The sequence below is a fragment of the Staurois parvus genome, unplaced genomic scaffold (genome assembly GCF_062004578.1).
Source record: "Staurois parvus isolate SC_StPar_1 unplaced genomic scaffold, SC_StPar_1.0 ptg000290l, whole genome shotgun sequence".
NCBI lineage: Eukaryota > Metazoa > Chordata > Amphibia > Anura > Ranidae > Staurois > Staurois parvus.
In genome coordinates this window covers 987,126-1,009,274 of record NW_028318086.1, presented here as the reverse complement: position 1 = coordinate 1,009,274, position 22,149 = coordinate 987,126, and the positions used below count along the sequence as shown (strand labels likewise).

General features: G+C 44.7%; 1 protein-coding gene across 1 annotated transcript in view; it reads right to left on the bottom strand.

Annotated features, from left to right (window-relative positions):
- Positions 1-1,078: 1,078 nt before the first annotated feature.
- The window catches only part of MCM2 (minichromosome maintenance complex component 2), a 29,377-nt gene continuing 8,306 nt past the window's right edge, over positions 1,079-22,149 (bottom strand). The window contains exons 6-16 of the mRNA XM_089682449.1: positions 20,260-20,467; positions 19,264-19,398; positions 17,303-17,494; positions 17,132-17,225; positions 13,960-14,210; positions 12,546-12,672; positions 12,320-12,432; positions 10,720-10,962; positions 7,863-8,045; positions 4,919-5,074; positions 1,079-1,712 (exon numbers count right to left, since the gene is read on the bottom strand). Coding sequence (XP_089538575.1) covers positions 1,602-1,712; positions 4,919-5,074; positions 7,863-8,045; positions 10,720-10,962; positions 12,320-12,432; positions 12,546-12,672; positions 13,960-14,210; positions 17,132-17,225; positions 17,303-17,494; positions 19,264-19,398; positions 20,260-20,467 — 1,813 coding nt within the window. The 3' untranslated portion in view covers positions 1,079-1,601. The remainder of the gene's footprint in view (positions 1,713-4,918; positions 5,075-7,862; positions 8,046-10,719; positions 10,963-12,319; positions 12,433-12,545; positions 12,673-13,959; positions 14,211-17,131; positions 17,226-17,302; positions 17,495-19,263; positions 19,399-20,259; positions 20,468-22,149) is intronic.

Genomic DNA, 22,149 nt, shown 5'->3' with positions numbered 1-22,149 from the left:
TAATTGTCAGTTTTAAGGCGTTCTATTGGTTACCTTTCTGTGCATGGTCGCTTTACTTCTATTATCTCTTTGGCGCTCACCATTTCATTTTTATACATTTTGTATGGTTCAAATCGCACCAAAAAGGTGCAGCACTAGAATCATATCGCATGGGTATTCACACCCATGTCATGTTATCCGATTCTGCGAACAGATTTCAGAGTATTAACACCCCCCCCCCCGCAGCGGTTCACATGAACGGGGTGCAATTGTGACGCGGTGCAGGAATTCGCACAGAAACCGGTGAAAATTCCACATAGCATCAGTGTGAACCCGGGCTCACTTCGTGCGCTGCTAGTAATATGGCGTCATGTCAGAGCTTACTGAGCTTCAAAGTGGCAACAACAATTTTCCCTCTTAGCTGATGCCTGGTGACTGAAGTTGCCAATTTTCCGTGTCACGTGGTAGAGTATACAGTTTCCAGGAAAATGTCGTCTGATAACCACAAGCACATCGATATGGTCAACTGACCGAAAGACAAAAAAAGGACATTACTTAGGATTGTGACCCGGAATAAGAAAACTGATGCAAAAGTGACTGCAGAGCTTGATCTCGGTCTTCACAGGACTGAGATTGAGCTTTGCAGTCCGTTTTGCAGAAGTTTTCTTATTCCGGGTCACAATCCCGCACATTGTTTGTCTGTCAGTTGAGCATGTCGACCTCGCTTACGTTCAGACATTTTCTCAGAACCTGTATATGCCTCCATAACCTTTGATACTGAACCTCAACAGCAAATCCCGACACAGCAACTTCAGTCACAGAGGCACCAGCTCAGCGGCACCAACAATTTTCCCTCTTTGAAGCTCAGTAAGCTCTGACATGCCTAATATAAGCACGCACGCAGTGAAGTGAGGCTTTCCACTTGTTAGCTAGGTGTCTCATCACACAGCAGAAGCAAAGGAAGGTTACATCACTTCTGCTTTTGAGAAACATGTCATTTTTCACACCTGCAAATCATGTAACCTACCTTTTATTTGCTAGAGCCGTCAGCATGACCATTCCCTTTAGCGACAGGAAATCAAAGAAACATGAAAACAACTTGTATGAAAACTGCTTGTATTTAACTATACAAAATACATTAAACCACTTTCTAAATCAAATATACAAAAAAAAGGCACAGAATTATATTTTTTTGAATTAAACCACCTGCAAATGCCTAGTTTCCAGGGTACGTAGATGTTCCAAAGATTGTTAAAGTATGAAAAGCTATACAAACATGAGTAGCAACTTCACTATATAACAGTTACAAGCTCGTCGTGCAGGTGAGCTACCATGAAAGGTAGTGAACGAAGCTTGACGCAAGAAAAGAAAGTCCGGCACAGGCATTGTGGGTGCACAGCTCCCCAAACTGCCATACAAATATGGCATAAAAAGCTTTGGATAAGTCAGTCTTGTGATCAGCACACAAAGAAAAGTCCTGCTTTGACCAGTGCCAGCCCACATTTTTGCCTTCGGTTCATTAGCTGGACAAGCAGCCGATTGGCCAGGAGAGATCAGTCCACAGTGAATGGATAAGTAGCAGATTGTCCACGTGCCGCTTTTATTCCGTGGCTCACATGGGCTCAAAACTGCTGTACAATAAGTTTCTTCTTGATGTCGTGTGCGAATCTGTTCATCTTGAACAACTCGCTGTCGTAAAACGCCGAAAGGTTGTGGATGTTAATCTGCCGGGCCTGAAACCAAGATGGGAGAATTTATTAGGAGGGGGGGAAAAACAAAAAACAAAAAAAACCACCAAACAAAAAACCAAATAAAAAAAAAAACAAAAACAAAAATAAAACAAAAAAAATAAAAACCAAAAATGAAACAAAAAAAAATAAAAACCAAAAATGAAACAAAAAAAACAAAAAAAAACCACAAAAAAAAAAAGTCACAAGCAGGTTACAAGTGAGTCTTTATGACTTGTGAGGCTTTGCAGGTCAGCTAACTTTATAATAGGGGCCATTATCGCAACTGATGTGCCGGCTCAGCGAACAAGTCACTCCGAGATGGTCGGCTGTAACCTTTCCATGCTGGTATTGCACTAAGCATCAGCTTTGATTAGATGGAGAATTTCACGAGCCATTTACAATTTGTGAAAACTGCAAAGGTTTGGACTTTGAAATTTTTTTTTTTTTTCTTAACCTCCCTAGCGGTATGATTATTTCAGATTTTTGGTGCTGACAGCGGTACCATTATTTTGCATGGAAATATGTCGTTTTTGTATTGTAAGCTGTAATATTTAGGAATAACTCACTGAAATCTGTCTGAACAAGAGTCTAGTAAACATCCCGGGTAGGATAAAATTTGAAACACAAAATCATAAATTATAATTTAATAAATCATAAAAAATATAATAAATTTAATTCAATAATATAATCAAACCAAAAACACTGAAATTTGAAATATAGCGCCAAGTTCGCACATCACTGAGCAAAGTCGCAAATTTTTTTTCAGTGTCTGATGATGAATTTCCCCCACGAATCATTATCACTCAATTACTGTTCTCTAGCCGGTCTAAAACCGCTTTTGACCTAAAGGGACGCTTTTTGGACGCCATGGACGTTTCTCAGTTTCCAGGCAGAAAGAACAGTCAAAATGCAGGCAGGGGACAGGACAAAGCACTCGGGACAAAATGAATGTGAAATGGTTTGAAACAGCAATGTTTTACTATGTAAAATTCATTTTGAAAAAAATTACATTTTTAAATTTTCAAATTTCCTGCTGGTTCCGCTGCCCGTACGTCCCGACGTCACAGGGACCGGAACACAGAAGCCAGCATCGGCCGGAGATGTCCGGGGACGCTGCAAGGGACACATCGCGGGAGCGAAGGACAAGGTAAGCTCTGCAGGGACTCCCTGAGCAACGCCGCATGGTAAGCCCGAGTGTAGCTCGGGGTTACCACTTTTGGTACTGACATTTTACCCCGAGCTACACTCGGGAATACCGCCAGGGGGGTTTAAAGTGTGCAAAGGTATTCGAATGTTAGGTTTAATTGCTGGGTGGACCCCATTAGGAGGGCTTTGTCTAAAGTGAAAATCCCCAGATTGGCACAATGCAATACGACGTTTTGCCTGAAACTGTATATGCGGTCACAATTTCGATAGGCAAAATAAATTGGCAACTTCAGGAGGCACCAACAATTTGCCCTTTTTAAGCTCCGGAAGCTGACATGACTATTACTAGCAGTGAATGAGGAAAGTGAGGCTTCCCTCTTGTTAACTAGGTGTCTCATCGCACAGCGGAAGCAAAAGATTACATCACTTCCACTTTCAACACGAAACATGTCACTTTAACACCTGCAAATTATGTTTTTCTACTTTTTTGCCAACCCCTGTACATTAAACTGAAAAATGGTAACCTTTTAAACCCCCTTCCCCTGTCAATGTGAAGCATAATCACTTTCATGCCTGAAAATCATGTAGCGTTTCCATTTTTGTCCAACACCTGTTTGTGGCAAATTAAATCTGCTACCCATAGCAAATGGGTTCTCATCTTCAAGGTTCAAGAGCAACATCGAATTGATGTACCAGGGTCACTGGTGGAAGCAAGAACACATTTAAAGGATATGTTCACCTATGGAACATGTTTTACCTGTTTTTAAGGTGGAACATGTAAAACGCTCCTATAGCCGCAGCAGCACTGTAACACCCGACAGAATACGGGGAGAAGTCTCCCTGTACTGTTAGAATTGAAAAACGAGTGGCCGTGCGGGGCTCCGCCCACACGAGCGCATCCCTCACAGTTCTGTGAATGATTGCCTACAAGTCCCAACAGCCTTAGCAGCTGCTTGTAGTTTTCAACGAACTGCCACGGCGCTGTGAAGCGTCGTGGTAGTTAAGTCAACCTTGCGGTCAGCATATCTGCTACGGCAAGCAGATATTGACAGGTCTGCAGGAGGCCTGCATGGCATCAGCAATCTGATCGCTGGTGCAAATGCTTACCAGGCTCCTTTGGACAAAAATAAATGCATTTTTTTTTACCCGTAAAAAAAAAAATGTGTATTTATTATTTTTGTCCAAAAGGTGAAATTATCCTTTAAACTTCTCCCTTACAGACCATGTCCTGACATAAAAGACCTGAGCTATAAAGGCTTCATATCTATTTAACCAATAAAAGACATAACTATTGATTTCAGACAGAATAGGGCAAGTGTGGTTTTCTACTGCCACTTTAGCTTTTTTTCTTTTTGGCAATTGGATAGATGTGCAGTTTATGAAATCTGAAGTTTAGACACTAGATCAGTAATGGGCAAACTACGGCCCGGCGGACCTTTTAATCCGGCCCGCGGAGCTAGGATCCTCTCACAGTCCGCCCTGAAGACCGATGTAGCATGAAAATCTGTCTCCTATGAGGATCTGTCCCCCTCGACGTATCTGCGCATGTGCCGGAGATCGCCGATCTGCTGCTAATGCCTGAAACTGGCACATGCGCAGATACGTCGAGGGGGACAGATCCTCATAGGAGACAGATTTTCATGCTACACCGGAACGGCGCGGGAACACGAGAGGAACGCGCGGAGCAAAGGTAAGTGAATTGACACAGGGGGGACTTGGGGACTTAATATGAGGGATGAATTAATATGGGGAATGAATTACTATAGGGGGGATGAATTACTATAGGGGGGATTAATTACTATAGGGGGGATTAATTACTATAGGGGGGATTAATTACTATAGGGGGGATTAATTACTATAGGGGGGATTAATTACTATAGGGGGAATTACTATGGGGGAATATTACTATACTTACTATGGATGACACATACACATCATTCATCTACTCTTGGTCCGGCCCCCGGGTCCAATATATGAACCCATTGCGGCCCTCAAGTCAAAAAGTTTGCCCACCCCTGCACTAGATAATGGGTGTGGAAGTTTGAAACACCCCCCGAGCTTACCTTATCCACAAGATCTTTCTCGGACACTTCAATGGTGTCTTGCTGAGCACCATAGCGGTTCCTCTGGTACGTCACCTGTTCTGCCACCAACTGTTTGAGTATGAAGAGTAGCAACTCATTGTTGTCTCTTCTGAATGCCAGGTACCGGGCAAAGGTCTGATCCAGAAGAAAAAGAAAAGAAAGAAAAAAGAAAAAAAAAAAAAGTTAGTTCAAGCATCTGCCACACTTCAAAGCCCAGGAAGGTGACCCAATGTATTGTTTCCTTGCAGCCTCTTGCATCACCTCTCCACCTGCTTACCGTTCAGTGAATCCACTCCATCTTTAACCAGTTAGCAGATCCAGAAAGCAATTAAGTGATTTTCTGACATGAGCAGCATGGTCGGGTGTACAAGTTACAAAACTGGCTGTACAGGTCTACAAGTCTTAGCAGGTCAACCAGCAAGTATGCAGTGCAATAAGCAATTATCCTAGTTCTGCCGACGCAGGGTCCGGGGGAGAGCCGACGCAGGGTCCGGGGGGAGAGCCGACGCAGCCGACGCAGGGTCCGGGGGGAGAGCCGACGCAGGGTCCGGGGGGAGAGCCGACGCAGGGTCCGGGGGGAGAGCCGACGCAGGGTCCGGGGGGAGAGCCGACGCAGGGTCCGGGGGGAGAGCCGACGCAGGGTCCGGGGGGAGAGCCGACGCAGGGTCCGGGGGGAGAGCCGACGCAGGGTCCGGGGGGAGAGCCGACGCAGGGTCCGGGGGGAGAGCCGACGCAGGGTCCGGGGGGAGAGCCGACGCAGGGTCCGGGGGGAGAGCCGACGCAGGGTCCGGGGGGAGAGCCGACGCAGGGTCCGGGGGGAGAGCCGACGCAGGGTCCGGGGGGAGAGCCGACGCAGGGTCCGGGGGGAGAGCCGACGCAGGGTCCGGGGGGAGAGCCGACGCAGGGTCCGGGGGGAGAGCCGACGCAGGGTCCGGGGGGAGAGCCGACGCAGGGTCCGGGGGGAGAGCCGACGCAGGGTCCGGGGGGAGAGCCGACGCAGGGTCCGGGGGGAGAGCCGACGCAGGGTCCGGGGGGAGAGCCGACGCAGGGTCCGGGGGGAGAGCCGACGCAGGGTCCGGGGGGAGAGCCGACGCAGGGTCCGGGGGGAGAGCCGACGCAGGGTCCGGGGGGAGAGCCGACGCAGGGTCCGGGGGGAGAGCCGACGCAGGGTCCGGGGGGAGAGCCGACGCAGGGTCCGGGGGGAGAGCCGACGCAGGGTCCGGGGGGAGAGCCGACGCAGGGTCCGGGGGGAGAGCCGACGCAGCGTCCGGGGGGAGAGCCGACGCAGCGTCCGGGGGGAGAGCCGACGCAGCGTCCGGGGGAGAGCCGACGCAGGGTCCGGGGGAGAGCCGACGCAGGGTCCGGGGGAGAGCCGACGCAGCCGACGCAGGGTCCGGGGGAGAGCGGACGCAGCCGACGCAGGGTCCGGGGGAGAGCGGACGCAGCCGACGCAGGGTCCGGGGGAGAGCGGACGCAGCCGACGCAGGGTCCGGGGGAGAGCGGACGCAGCCGACGCAGGGTCCGGGGGAGAGCGGACGCAGCCGACGCAGGGTCCGGGGGAGAGCGGACGCAGCCGACGCAGGGTCCGGGGGAGAGCGGACGCAGCCGACGCAGGGTCCGGGGGAGAGCGGACGCAGCCGACGCAGGGTCCGGGGGAGAGCGGACGCAGCCGACGCAGGGTCCGGGGGAGAGCGGACGCAGCCGACGCAGGGTCCGGGGGAGAGCGGACGCAGCCGACGCAGGGTCCGGGGGAGAGCGGACGCAGCCGACGCAGGGTCCGGGGGAGAGCGGACGCAGCCGACGCAGGGTCCGGGGGAGAGCGGACGCAGCCGACGCAGGGTCCGGGGGAGAGCGGACGCAGCCGACGCAGGGTCCGGGGGAGAGCGGACGCAGCCGACGCAGGGTCCGGGGGAGAGCGGACTCAGCCGACTCAGGGTCCGGGGGAGAGCGGACATAGCCGACGCAGGGTCCAGGGAGAGCGGACATAGCGATGCAGGGTACGGGATTTAGGAACACTAAGTGAAATACAAGCATTTGGTTAGGAGTCACTGCACTGCCTTCTAAAATGGGCAGAAAAAAGTAAATCCATTCAAATGCCACAGCTGTAACTCCTCACCATCTTCAGTAAAAGCTTTCCACCAGCAAAAATGTTCCACCAGTTTTGCAGTGTGGAAGGGTAATTACCCACCAGGTTTTAAATGAGGTGCAGGTCCGCACTGGCATTTGCTTTTTTGTCCAGGCGACCACCATAGTAAAAAAGCATAGAAAATCCAAAACGGAGTTGTCACCAGAACAGGTTGTGGGGGGGGATGGAAGTCTTCCAAATGGGATGCCTAATGCAGTGACAATTTTCTTTTTCCCAGAATTACCAACTACAACATTTAAAAGCCATTTAAGGGAGGGACTAAGGCCAAGTTCACACTAGCTTTGTTAGCAGGCATTAGATGTTTGGGAAACTGTTTTAACGCTCCTCAAAGGCTTATGAAAATTCTACACATGGCAGCACACAGTGCTGTTCACACCGAAGCATTAGCATCACGGTAAAATAAGACGCCCCATGTCAAGTCAGGAGGAGTTTAAGCCTCCCATTCAAGTTTATGATGACGCTTCTCATACACAACTGTGGCCCTCCAGCTGTTGGTGAACTACAAGTCCCATCATGCCTCTGCCTTTGGGAGTCATGCTTGTAACTGTCAGTTTTGCAATGCCTCATGGGACTTGTAATTCAACAGCTGGAGGGCCACAGTTGCCCACCCCTGGCATAGGGTGTTTGGAGAGCACCTGAGGAGTGTTAAAAACGCTTCCCAAATGCCTGTCAAACACTATAGGGGTGTTTGGCAAGACTTAGAAATTAGTCAAGTGTGAATGAGCCCTTAGGAAGCGGTATTTACCAAAGCGCAAAATCGAAAAGTCATGGTCTCACCTTGCGCATGCTTCTCATGACACTGAACTTCTGTGTATCGATAAAGCTTTCCAGCATAACTCTAATAGCCATATTGACATCGTCCTCTACAACATAGTCCCGCAGGTGCATGCGTGCGTGTGCTTCCGCCATGCGGATCATGGATTCAATGTGTCGCACAGTGATGGGGATACTGCCGGTGGCCTGTTGGAAAAGAAAGTCTATGAATTGGAGTAACACACACTATGTAAGCAATGCCAAGTGTACTTTGCAAACAGGCTATTAGAAGCTCAAAACAAAAAAAAACCAAAAAAAGAAAAAAAAAAAAAAACCACCACCGAAAAACCAAAAAAAAGAAAAACCACCGAAAAACCAAAAAAAGAAAAACCACCGAAAAACCAAAAAAAGAAAAACCACCGAAAAACCAAAAAAAGAAAAAACACCGAAAAAAAAGAAAAACACCGAAAAACCAAAACAGAAAAACTACCCCAAAACCAAACAGAAAAACCACCCCAAAACCAAAAAAAAACAAAAGGATAAAACGTAGACCAAATAATGGAACAGAGCACAATAGAAGCAACAGAAGAGTCCAGAGTTCTAAGAGAATGGAACAGAGCTCCATCTAAAAAAAAAAACAAAAAAAAACAAAAAACCTAGCACACCCCCCCCCCCCCCCCCCACCTCCCACAATAGAGTAAGGTAGCTCCATCTAGCGGATGTAGAGCAGCTGAATGACATTCTAAATGGAAGGCTGCATCAGGAGCACAAGAGCTGTCACAATCACATTATCAAAATAAGGAACGGAGCACCATCTAGTGGAAGCACAGCAGTATACAACACAGCACTGCTTATGTGGTTACATGGAAATATATACAGTACTAATTTTACACATTAAATTGACACGAGACTGGCTTAAAGAAAATATCTAAGTATATAAATTTAAAAAAACGCCCATTTCTTTTGGCCTCCTTTAAATTCCTTTTGCTGCTGTGATCCGACTTCCCGTTAGAGGGTGGCCACCTTCATTCTCCATGGTCCCACTGTATGTAGGAACATAGCCACTCTCTCTCGCTCGCTCCCAAAATAGGACTTTGGGATTAGTAGTGTGCGTAGAGTAGTGCACCATGCAATGCTCATTCTAAAAGAACGAAGTGAAGGGGGGAAAGAAGAGGTCTGGGAGAACAGAAGGTGCTTACAAGGAGGCAGAAGAATAGCAAGGAAGAAATTCCTTAACCGGTTCTGCACCGTCCTATAGAAGAAATACTGCTACAGGGCAGCACGGGTGCGCAAAATCCAGTATATATACCAAATTTTGCATTTACGGGTAGGGGGCGTGCGCCATGGCTGTCAATCACCGGATCCTGGCCGGCGATTGCCGAGTATCTCCGACGGGGAGAGAGTCCCGTGTATAACAAACACACATCTCTCCCGTCAGCCTCTGCACACTGCTTTGTATGGCTCTGTATAGCACAGCCATACAAAGCAGTGTGTTTACAGTGAAGCGCACACAGCCAACATTGAAAACACAGCAGTTAACCCTTTGATCACCGCAAATGTTAACCACTTCCTGCCCAGTGCCATTAGTACAGTGTCAGTGATTTTTATTAGCACTGATCACTGTATTGGGGTCAGAGGATGTCAGTGACACCAAGTCAGTTCCCCCCAGTGTCAAAATGCCCGCTGCAGTCCCACTATAAGTTGCTGATCGCCGCTATTACTAGTACAAAAAAAATAAATAAAAAAATTCCAGTATCTATACCGCCATAACATTCACGTAAACTAACTTGCATGTATTGGGATTTTTTTTTTGTTTAAGCAAAGACATGTAGCAGAATATTTTTTTTTTTTTACTGGACATGTTTAATAGCAAAAAATGTTCTCAAAATTGTCTGTTTATAGCGCAAAATAAAGAATGCACAGGCAATTAAATAACACCGAAAAGAAAGATCTATTTGGGGGGGGGGGGGGGGGGGGATGCAAAATTTCATTTGGGTGCAGTGTGACTGCACAATTGTCAGTTAAAGTAGCGCAGCTCGGTATCGCAAAATAGGGCCTGGTCAGGAAAGGGGGTAAAGCCTCTGGAGGGTAAGTGGTTAATAGATTACAGGGCCATAAGTGTTGGATATGTATGGAAGATTTTTTTGGAGAAGGATATTGTTTAGGAGAAAACTAAAAGGCACTACCTTGCCGAGTGACCCATTCTATCTTGATTGATTACAGCTGCTTAAATAGCACCATCAATTTATGCAGCGCTTTACATATATATTGTACATTCATATCAGTCCCTGCCCTTAAGGAGCGTACAATATAGGGTCCTAACTCACATTCATACATACACATACTAGGGCAATTTAGACCTATTAACCTACTAGTATGTTTTTGGAGTGTGGGAGAAAACTGGAGTACCCAGAGGAAACCCACACTGGCACAGCAAGATAGTGCTGCTAGGTGGAAGTGCTAACCAACGATTCATCCAAATCTCCTTTTATACTTTAGGTATGACTGCTCATCTGTGCTGAACGAAGCACATATACAGATCTAACAGGTCATCACAGCAGGGACAGGTCTTAATCAGCTGCCAAAATCTGAGCAATTAGCATCTGCTATCTCTTTAGAAAATCCTTCCATGTTCTGGGAACCATCTCAAGTAAACAGACTAATATAGATCCTGAAAAGCAGAGAAAGTGCGGGAACAAAAAAAAAAAAAAAAAAAAAAAAAAACACAACACAATCAAAAACACACAAAAACAAATAAAAAAACTCAAACAAAACAAAAACACACAAACAAAAAAAACAAAATCACTTTATCCAAATCAATTACAGCTTCCCTTTATGCCACCATATCCAGTCTACCATATAAAATGAACAGGCCACTGACCATAGACTCTTTCCTGAGGTCACTGTACATCTTGGCCACCTTGTCCTGGTCCATCTGGTTGAGCTTAGGGCGGACTTTTTCTTTAGCATAGATAATGTATTTCTTCAGCACTTCTTGAGGAATTGGCTCCACGCCAAATGTGTTTGGTAGAACAATTTCTTCGGCATCTCCGTTAGCCAGATCTTTGCTGCTTGGGTGATGCTTAATATGGCTGCCAACCACAAACCGTGCCAACATTTCATCCTACAATACAAATCAAATTTAGCAATGATAATTCTCCTCAGTCTAGAAACCATAATCAAAAGCATCTGGTCATAGAAAAAAAAAAAAAAAAAAATGGATCACCAAAATGAAAACAAAAACCTTTTGCCCATTAAAATGTGACCTGCATGCAAAAAGAGGAATTTTGTGATAACTCATGAAGTGCAGGTTTAGGAACCACACCAATGACTATCAGGCCTGGTTCACACCTATGCGTGTTGCAATCTGCTGCTGAGAAAAAAAAAAAAAAAAAGTCCGACTTTATTAAACGCAGCGGCTGAAAACACAGATGTCCCAAAGGAGACCATGTTAAAATGGACTGAAGAGTTTCTGCAAAATGCACTAAAATACGCATAGGTGTGAACCAGGCTTTCGCTCCAATACCGTTGATGGTTAGTCAAGTGAATGACTTGCTGCTAGTCCATCTGCCCAAGGCAAACTTCACAGCCATTGACCCCCAAAGCATATAATCCCCAAAGTACTGACAAGAGAACTGATGGCAATTTGTGTTTGTGAAAACTAGTGTACTTCATCGGGATTGGTTTACATCTTTGAATAGGAAAACGTTTAGGATGGGTTCACACTTGTGCTTTACCACTCCAGCAGCTGTCCATTCCCAGCTGTAGTAGGGATGCAAGGCGGTGTACGATTCGGCGCATCACACTGCTCCCCTTTCGTTTTATACAAACTTTATTTGAAGTGTACAAAATGTAGGTCATTCAAGGAGCTGTACAGCAACAGGATGTGCTACCATACAGTGCCATGCTATTCTTTACAATGGTCTACAATAAAAGCAGCTTTGCACTGTATATCAACAACTTGCAGTGCAGCTTCGGGCTGGGTTGCAGTGTGAATGGGACAATTTTCTGAGTATCCATGCAGTGGCTTGTGTTCTAGCAGCGTGCCAAATTGTAGGTTAACGCAGTAATATGAATTGGCCCTTAATCTGTCAGGTTTTGTGACCCTCCTCTTAGAGACTCACTTCCAGTCACAAGAATTGCCAGAAAAAAAAACAAACAAACTTCTCCAAATGGGGGGGGGGGGGGGGGGGGGAACCCACCTCTGACAGTTGTCACCAGGACCCATTAAAAGATCCCATTTAAAATACTAAAAGGTACATTATACAGGATTTGTATAGCGTCAACAGTTTGCTCAGTGCTTTACAATATAATGGGAGACAATACAGCAACAATACAGTTCAATACAAGAGAGATAGGAGGGCCCTGATCCTGGGAGCTTACAATCTAGGAGGTACATAGAGAATCCCTCTCTCCTAACTTAATAGGTTCATGAGAATTACAGGCAGAGTATGTTTTGTTGAGTATAAAGGATCACTAACCTGCACAGGATCCACTGTGTCCCTCACCACACACAGAATGTCGAATCGAGACACGATGGGCTCTGTCAAGTCAACGTTCTCAGAGAAAGTCAACGATGGGTCGTAACGACCACCTGGAATAAAGAAGGTTTTTATGGAATAGAATTGTTTAAATCAAGAAGCTGGTAAAATAAAAATGACAGGAAAAAAAAAAAAAAAAATTTTCAATGGAGTATAGGGGGATTACCGATTGGGTTAGCAGCAGCAATGACCGTGCAGCGTGCCTGGAGAGATGTGACAATACCAGCCTTTGAGATGGAGATACTCTGCTGCTCCATAGCTTCATGGATACTGGTCCTGTCTTGATCATTCATCTACAAGAGTACACCCAAAAGTGAATACAAAAAAACAAAAAAAAAAACCCCAAAAAAACATCACATTACCCAAAGACAAAAAATGTAAATATTGAGGGTTATGGTTTACACCAACTGCTGCACTACAATGCAGTGGCTGGTGTGCGGTCCGGCTGGATCAACACTCTCAAATTTTACTTTATTGAAATGGCACATTGGCAAATTGGCCATTTCAAAGTTCAATTGGCCGCCGCGTGGTGCGAGGCACTGGATTGCCCCCTATTGTGCCGATAATATAAGTACTGCAAGACAAGGCGTTTTGCCATGGCATGCAGCGAGATGGAGTTGGGATAGCACCCCCAGCAGTCTCACTGCATCTGATGTGAGTGTATCCTATTACACAAGCCTCATTGGAATTTCAGATGAATAAATATTCTGTTTTCACCCGACTAGAGCTATAACTTGCCCCACATGCACGAACCATCATTTGTTCATTGCTTTCCTGCCCTGAAGAATGTAAAAGGTCAAGTTCACCTTTCTGAACATATTTAGGCAACATGCAGTGTCCACCCTGCCTACCCCTAATACTCCCCCATGACAGCAGACAGGGGATCTTCTCCTTGCACTCACTGTCACAATTTGAAAAAAAACAGCATGCAGTGCAGGGCCTCGCCCACACAGTCGCATCAGTTACCTGCAGAGGAATAGACTACAAGTACTGTCAGCCATTGCAGCCGACAGCTTATAGTTCTAAATGAACTGCGAGAGCTCTAGTAGATTGATCTGCCTGTTCTGCGGTAACTGCCTGCCTGTATGGGCAGGCAACTATGCTGAGAGTCTGAAGGAACTCAACATTGCACCAGCAATCTGCTGATCAGGGGTGCAATGCTTTATAGGCTCCTTAGAAGGGGAAAAAAAAAAAACAAAAAAAACAAAAAACCACACAAACCCAAAAAAAAAAAAAAAAAAAAAAACAAACCAAAAAAAAAACAGCACATTGATTTTTTTACAGGTGAACTTATCCTTGGACATACAGAAAGATGTCAGGCATAATTTTTTTTTTAACAAGAGCCCTAGGATTGCCCCTCAATACTGGCAAAGCTGAAGGCAGGTTCTGTCAAACTTAAAATTCTTTGTCTTTGTTGGAGCAGATGACAGCGGCACTCTTTTCTTTTGTCAAGTACAATAGTTTAAAGCCATAAAATCAATCCTCAGTTAAAGAGAAAATTTAACATGGAAGCCATTACTGGTCAAGATCATACTGTGTAACCCCTTAATGAAGGGGGGGGGGGTAAAAAACTCGCTAACCTTGTCAAACTCATCGATTAAGCACACGCCTCTGTCTGCCAGGACCAGAGCACCGGCCTCCAGTGTCCACTCCTTAGTGACAGGATGACGCTGGACGTAGGCCGTCAAACCCACAGCAGAAGCTCCTTGTCCGGTGGTGAAGACCGCTCTGCTGGATACTTTCTCTACATACTTCAGAAACTGGGATTTGGCCGTTCCAGGGTCACCGCACAACAAAACGTTAATGTCCCCTCGGACTTTGTGTTTGCCACCTATAACAGAAACCAGGATGAACAACAATTTATTATTAATAATGTGAAAAGTGTACCTTATGGCCGCTCCAAGCTATAGATGAAAGGAAAATGATCCCCCCACCAGCAAGTGAGAAGAAGGGAGCAGGTGTCAGCCAATACAGGTAAACGGAAGGAAGCTGCTCAACTGACTCCAGGAGTCCAATGTTGTGGAATGACCACAGCCGCTGTTCTAGCCCCAAACTGTCGCGTTTCACCCAGTAGGGAAAAAAAAAAAAAAATGCACCAGCATGGGTGGCCAGAGCGGCAGCTGAAGCCATTCCTCAACACTGGGCTTCTGGGGTCGATTAAATAGCATCCATCCCTCCACTTCAGGTGCCTTAAGAGTGGTTGTAAACCTCAAACATGAAATATGAACAAAAGATATCCCTCTATAGTGTGTACTCGTCTCAATCCAGAGCACTAAGCCCTGGTTCACACTGATGCGGTGCTGAGATCGCAGGGTTTTGTGCATATTCCGCACTGCATCAAAATCGCACCCCATTCAGGTGAACCGCTGCAGGTGTGTATGTTAACAACGCAGAGCGCAGTGCGATGTGCAGAAACAGATCGCATAAGTGTGAATACCCATGCAATCCGATTCTAGTGTAGACCAGAAAAAAAAAAAAAAAAAGGGTCCTGCACGTTTTTGGTGCAGCGCAATTAGAGCCATGCAAAAACGTATGACTCCAATCACACTGCACACAAATCACATGTGATTTGCAAAGGAATGCAGCGCGGTTCCTGTGTGAATCACATGCAATATATACCGCATCGCATATATGTGAACCCAGGTCAAGTGTCATTTCTGTCTGCTGCTATCAGCATGAATCACTTTGGACAAGTTTCCCTGACACTGAGAAAAATGGTGACAGGAGAGAAACCCCTTGCAGATTGACAGCCTCAGCTCTGTTCCTGGGTGAAAAAGGGTCCTTCCCTGCAATAAGCGCTCAGAACTCACTGAGCCCTGCAGAGTGCGACTTCAGCTCTCAGTCCTGTTTTCTGAACACTAAGGCAGGCTTTGAACTGATCTAGAAGAGAAGACTGCAAATTTAACCACTTCATGTCCAGACACTTTTACCCCCTTCCTGTCCAGGCCAAATTTCAGCGCTATCACACTTTGAATGACAATTGCGCGGTCATGCAACACTGTACCCATATGAATTTAGCATTTTTTTTGGAGACAGATAAAACTATTTTGGTGGTATTTATTCACCACTGGGATTTTTTTTTTTTTTTTTGCTATATAAATGACAAAGTCCAAAAATTTTGAAAAAAGTGTTTTTCTTAAAACATTTTGCAAATAATCTCTTCATAAATCTTAGCCAAAATGTATTCAGTTATCTTTTTTTTTTCCTAAAAAGATAACCCAAATTAGTCTAGAACCAAGAATTAAAAAATGTTTTACATTTTTATTTATGGGTTTAACATACTGTCACCTTAGCAGTACAGTGTCAGTGTACTACTTGTGGGGGGTGATTTTTTTTTCTCTCTTTACACCGATTGCTTTTACACCCATAAAGGCTGTAAAAGCAATTTCTCTTCCTCTCTGGCTGAATTCTTGCAGCCATTGAGAAATACTGTCTGATTGGTCACAGCTTGTCACATGGTACAAGGCGGTTGTGAATAGCCCTGTACCATGTGACCTCTGTGATCATTCACAGATTTCACATGTAAGATGTCAGGAAGTTACATCTTGCTTACTACTATTCATGTGAGCACCGATTGGACAATCAGTGATCACATGATCGGGACCTCACACAGAGTCCCGTACAGCGATCCGTGTTCTGGACACAGCAGGCAACGGATCTCCCAGGGAGCATGCAGTGTCCAAAATGGCGGGCACCTACCCCTGTCCAGCCATTTATATACATGGGCCGATTGGAAGTGGTTACAAAAAAAAAAAAAAAAAAAAACCACAACTTATGTAGGAGGATTTGTTTCTTCTTCTTTGTATCATTATTATTATGCAGGACTTATATAGCGCCAATAGTTTGCTCAGCGATGTACAATACAACGGGAGACGATACAGCAACAATACAGTTCAATACAAGAGGGATAGGAGGGCCCCGATCCTGGGAGCTTACAATCTAGGAGGGAGGGGCTAGTGGTACAAAAAGGTAGTAACGGGCAGCACAGAGGCTAAATGGTTAGCACTTCTGCCTGGCAGTACTCAGGTTGTTGGTTCGAATCCCAGACACACCACCTGCCTGGAGTTTTCATGGTCTCCCTGTGCCTGCGTGGGCTTCCTCCGGGTGCTCCGGTTTCCTTCCACACTCCAAAGACATGCTGGTAGGTGAATTGGCTCCTGTATAAATTGGCCCTAGTATGTGTATGTATGAATGTGAGTTAGGGACCTTAGATTGTACGCCCCTTGAGGGTTAGGGACTGATGTGAATGTACAATATATATGTAAAGCGCTGCGTAAATGGATGGCGCTATATAAGTACCTGAAATAAACTGTGGGGGATGGACTGGTTGGAAGAGTAGAAGATACCATTATTATCTGAGGGCAGGATAGGATTCCCTCATCTGAGGCCAGTCATGTCACTGGGTATATGGAAGTGTTTACGAATGACATATCAGGATTAATGGACACCACACTATTCCAAAGGTTACCATTGCTCAAACCCTTAGAGTAGCAGACAAACTGGAATACATTGGATTCAAACGTTTTCTATGATCAAACGATGTTCTTTGGCTCCACATACTAAACTCAAGGGGGTGGGGGGGGGCAGAGAATTGACTAAAACTGAAGCAGACAGAATCTTGGGCAGCTGGGCGGAGTGACCAATCTTCAGCTTGCTTTGAAAAACAGAAGCCAAAAGCTAATTGGTTGCCACGCCCAGCCTCTCCAGTCTCCGTAATTTTTGTAGGAGAACACCCTGCACACCCACACACACCTGGGTTCTTTGCTTCTCCTCCAAACAACGCCAGAGCCAGGCCTCGCTTGATGTCCTCGTGTCCATAGATAGATGGAGCAATGCTGGCAAAGATCTGCAGGGAACCACCGATTGTCAGCAGCTAATCACACAGTAAAACAGCATGAAGACTACGATTAAACGATCACTCACCCGCTCACCGATACGTTCGTCTTTGGAAAGGGCGACAATGGCTTTAACATCCTCGTCTGTCAGTTCCCCAACTGCAACTTTGTCATCTTTCTTTGTGATATGGTTGGCAAGGATGACTGTAGCGAATACAGGGAAGCCGCTGGCTGTATTCAGGGATCCATCGTAATTGTTGTGGTAGATTCCAGTCAGCTCCTACCAAAAACAGCAAGTCGATTAGAGAAGCCGGACATGCAATCAAATATAGAGAACAGCAACACCAACCCACTTGCCTTGAAGCCCTTTACATAGGTAATTTGTGGGCTTATGGTCATGTAGGGAAGATAATCGGTTAGGTCTTCAAATGCTGCCTCTGTGCTTTAGGCTCCATGTACACTGGCATTTTTTAGCTCTTAGATGCCATTAGCATTTTTCTCTGCTTTTAGGAGCAGAATGGTGTTCTCTTATGTATCCATGCATACGAAACGCGTAGGGTGTGGCCTTCCTGTGACGTCACTACTCATGCTGATGCATGTGTCCGGATCACGTGATCGCGCTATTACCATCTTGAATGCGGGCTGGCTGGTGAGACACAGGATGCAGAGACTGGAGCTCTGATATAACAAAAACGCCTTGTTTTTATTTGCTCATTGTGAGTGTGACTTTAAGGGGGGTTTGTTTGGCAATAAATTTGTTGGATGATACTGCACTATGGCGAGTATTTTCTTTACCCACATGTGCTAATCTGAATATGAGAGGATCTTCTCTGGAGTTTGGTGATATGCTGGATACATAGTACTATGCTGAGTAATTACCAACACATGAGGATCGTCCTTTGAAGTCTTTTTGGTGAATGCTGGATATATACTAACATGCTGGTTAATTACTAGCACATGGTGAGTGTGCATTTTGATGGGGTGTTTTTGAGCACTGAATACCACATTGCTTATGAAGGAGGATCTCATTACTTCATTTACTGAGGATCATGTTTATATGGACTTTTCTGAATGGACTATATTGAGATTCCCTATTTGTTGATTTTTTTGTTTGCACTATTAATATGCACTTATTTGGTGGTGGTTATATTTGTGTGATTTGGTTTGCGCTATTTGTGATTTGTATATTTTTATTTTTTATTTTTATTATTTTGAGTTTTTTAATAATAGCAGCATCCAGTGAGTGTATTTCCTCTCTTTATTACATTGGCGCAATGATGTTGGTATAATAGAAGTGTTGTATTTATTGGAACATTTCTTTGGTAACTAACTTTTTAGTGATCCATGCATACTACTTTAGGCTATTAGCATTTAGTGAACTTCAGCGTCTAGGAGCAGGGAAAAAAAAAAAAAAAAAAGCTAAATGCTTTTAACAGCTTTTTTTTCTCTCTACGTGTACTGTAAAAATGCTAACAAAAAAAAAAAAACACGCACAAAAACGCGCGCGCAAAAACACACGGAGATCGCCTAAAAGTGGGCAGAGTAGGCGATAGTCTGGAAAATGGGGGTAGAAAGTTCCAGAGGATGGGGGGAGGCTCTGGAAATGAGCATGGGGGGAGGAGACAAGGGAGCTAGAGAGCAGGTGGTCATGCAAGGAGCGGAAAGGACGGTTTGGGTGATATTTGAACTATGCAAGGTCACCCACAGAAGTCTTATAAGTATCACAGGAATTCCCCCTCTCTTTCTTTCTGGCATGCCACCATAGATATTCTCCAAGAGAAAGAATGAGAGCAGCAATTACCCAACAACCAATTAAATAGGAAAATATAAATACCACCAAGCCAATATCTAAAGTGGAATTGAGCCTTTAGGATTTATGGTGTAAACCCAAAATGTATGCAATGTTCTGTGTGGCGGGTTGCTGCTAAAAGACACTTATGTTCCCACACCCAAATGAAACTAAACAAAAAAAATGCAGTGCTACTCAAAATTATTCTCATGTGAATAGTGGTCGATCCCTCCTAAATGAAATCGTAGATTGTCACTCACTATCTCATCTCCAGGTTTGCAGCTGTCCACCAAGTCCGCCAGAAGAATGGCATCCTTAGAGCGTGGCAGTCGCCCAGCAGCCACTTTGCCAGGGCTTTCCTGAATGGTTACACGCTGGTAGTTCTGGTACACGGTCTGTAAAATGAACAAAAAAATAAAAAATAAAAAAATAAAAAAATAATTAAAATGTGAACCCTCCTTGGAATGGTATTAAAGAAGACCCTACCATAAAAGTTCAGCCAATAAAACACAAACGGCTCTAAAATAAATTTGTCAATATAGTACTGCATATAAAAAGCAGGCAAAGAGAGTAAAGAAAAGAAACAAAATTCTTGTCGATTGAATAGTTTGTTTTTTGTATCAGTGTGCCAGCTGTGACCCAACATGCTGGGTATTTTTTTTTTTTTTAAACAAAACATTTGATAGCACAATCATATGAACTATTTTCATTTTTTGATCGATAGAACTTTTGGTTTTTCGACTTCTCCATAGCCTGCATAAGATTTGATGAAATTGCCACACCACTATTATCACAGATGCCTTAAAACTATTGCAGCTTGATAAATCATGGCCAAATCCAGCAAGAAAAAAAAACAAACAACACAAACAACACACACTACAAGCAACAATACAAGCAACAATACAAGCAACAATACAAGCAACACACACTACAAGCAACAATACAAGCAACAATACAAGCAACACACACTACAAGCAACAATACAAGCAACAATACAAGCAACACACACTACAAGCAACAATACAAGCAACAATACAAGCAACAATACAAGCAACAATACAAGCAACAATACAACCAACAATACAAGCAACAATACAAGCAACAATACAAGCAACAATACAAGCAACAATACAACCAACAATACAACCAACAATACAACCAACAATACAACCAACAATACAACCAACAATACAACCAACAATACAACCAACAATACAACCAACAATACAACCAACAATACAACCAACAATACAAACCTCCTCCATGTTTATTTCAAACGGTCCAAGGGACTGACACTCGGGACATGAACCCGGCTTCACCTCTTGGTTCTGAGACTGGAAGAACGGCCCCAAGATAAAGCTACACTTGTTACAGTTGTATTTCACCATGCTGAGCTGCGGCAAAACGCCAGTGCAGCTGGTCACAACACCACTGGTCCGGATCAGCTGGTTCAGATGCAATTGCCTGTTAGACAAGCAAAACCAAAATAAGAGTTATTTCATGCCTTAAGGCTTGGTTCACAAATAGGCAGTTTGCTTTTGATCCGTTTCAGCAGTGCGGTTTTGCACACGTTTCTTTTTTGTTATGCGGGTCAAAAACGCACCACATGCATTTCTGCCACATTTCCATTGGAGTCTATTGACCCAAAAATACACCGTGTTGCATTTTAAATAAAATAAAAAATGTCCAACCCTTTCCAAAACACACAGCGGCTGAAAAACGCATAGATGTGAACATGTCCCATAGGAAACAGTTAAATGGACTGTAGTGCGTTTCTGCAAAATGCATTGAAAAACATGTATAGGTATGAACCAGGAATAAAAAAAAAAAAAGTAACCCTACAAAAAAAAAAAACCATTGTCATGTTTAACATGACTGTCATATGCCTTTAAGTGTTTTCTATACCTTGTCTTTGCCCCTCCCTTTCCTTTGGTTTGGTTTAGCTAATGCTGTATAGATAGCCCTCCCCCTTTCCCAGGAATGCATTGCAGCAAGCCTCATGGCATGGAGGCAGGAAACCGTATGATCTTTTGACCTATGGAATGTTCATTGTTGTAAGAGTCTCTCTGTTTATTGAATAAACTCCACAAGATGTCATTCTCATTGAGCCACTGACTGTGGTATCCAACTGAGGTTGAAGTTATCGCTCTCTCATCACAACTGTAAGTTACAGAGATCACACTATCAATGCTTAGATTGGAGAGACAGAACAACCATCCTTCAAGATCAACCCATCATGCTACCCTATTAAAAAGGCATCACAAACATGCCTGCCCAGGTCCCATGTAATACAGTCAGGTCCATAAATATTGGAACATTGACACAATTCTAACATTTTTGGCTCTATACACCACCACAATGGATTTGAAATGAAACAAACAAGATGTGCTTTAACTGCAGACTGTCAGCTTTAATTTGAGGGTATTTACATCCAAATCAGGTGAACGGTGTAGGAATTACAACAGTTTGCATATGTGCCTCCCACTTGTTAAGGGACCAAAAGTAATGGGACAATCGGCTTCTCAGCTGTTCAATGGCCAGGTGTGTGTTATTCCCTCATTTTCCTAATTACAATGAGCAGATAAAAGGTCCAGAGTTAATTTCAAGTGTGCTATTTGCATTTGTTGCAATCTGTTGCTGTCAACTCTCAAGATGAGATCCAAAGAGCTGTCACTATCAGTGAAGCAAGCCATCATTAGGCTGAAAAAACAAAAACAAACCCATCAGAGAGATAGCAAAAACATTAGGCGTGGCCAAAACAACTGTTTGGAACATTCTTAAAAAGAAGGAACGCACCGGTGAGCTCAGCAACACCAAAAGACCCGGAAGACCACGGAAAACAACTGTGGTGGATGAGCGAAGAATTCTTTCCCTGGTGAAGAAAACACCCTTCACAACAGTTGGCCAGATCAAGAACACTCTCCAGGAGGTAGGTGTATGTGTGTCAAAGTCAACAATCAAGAGAAGACTTCACCAGAGTGAATACAGAGGGTTCACCACAAGATGGAAACCATTGGTGAGCCTCAAAAACAGGAAGGCCAGATTAGAGTTTCCCAAACGACATCTAAAAAAGCCTTCACAGTTCTGGAACAACATCCTATGGACAGATGAGACCGAGATCAACTTGTACCAGAGTGATGGGAAGA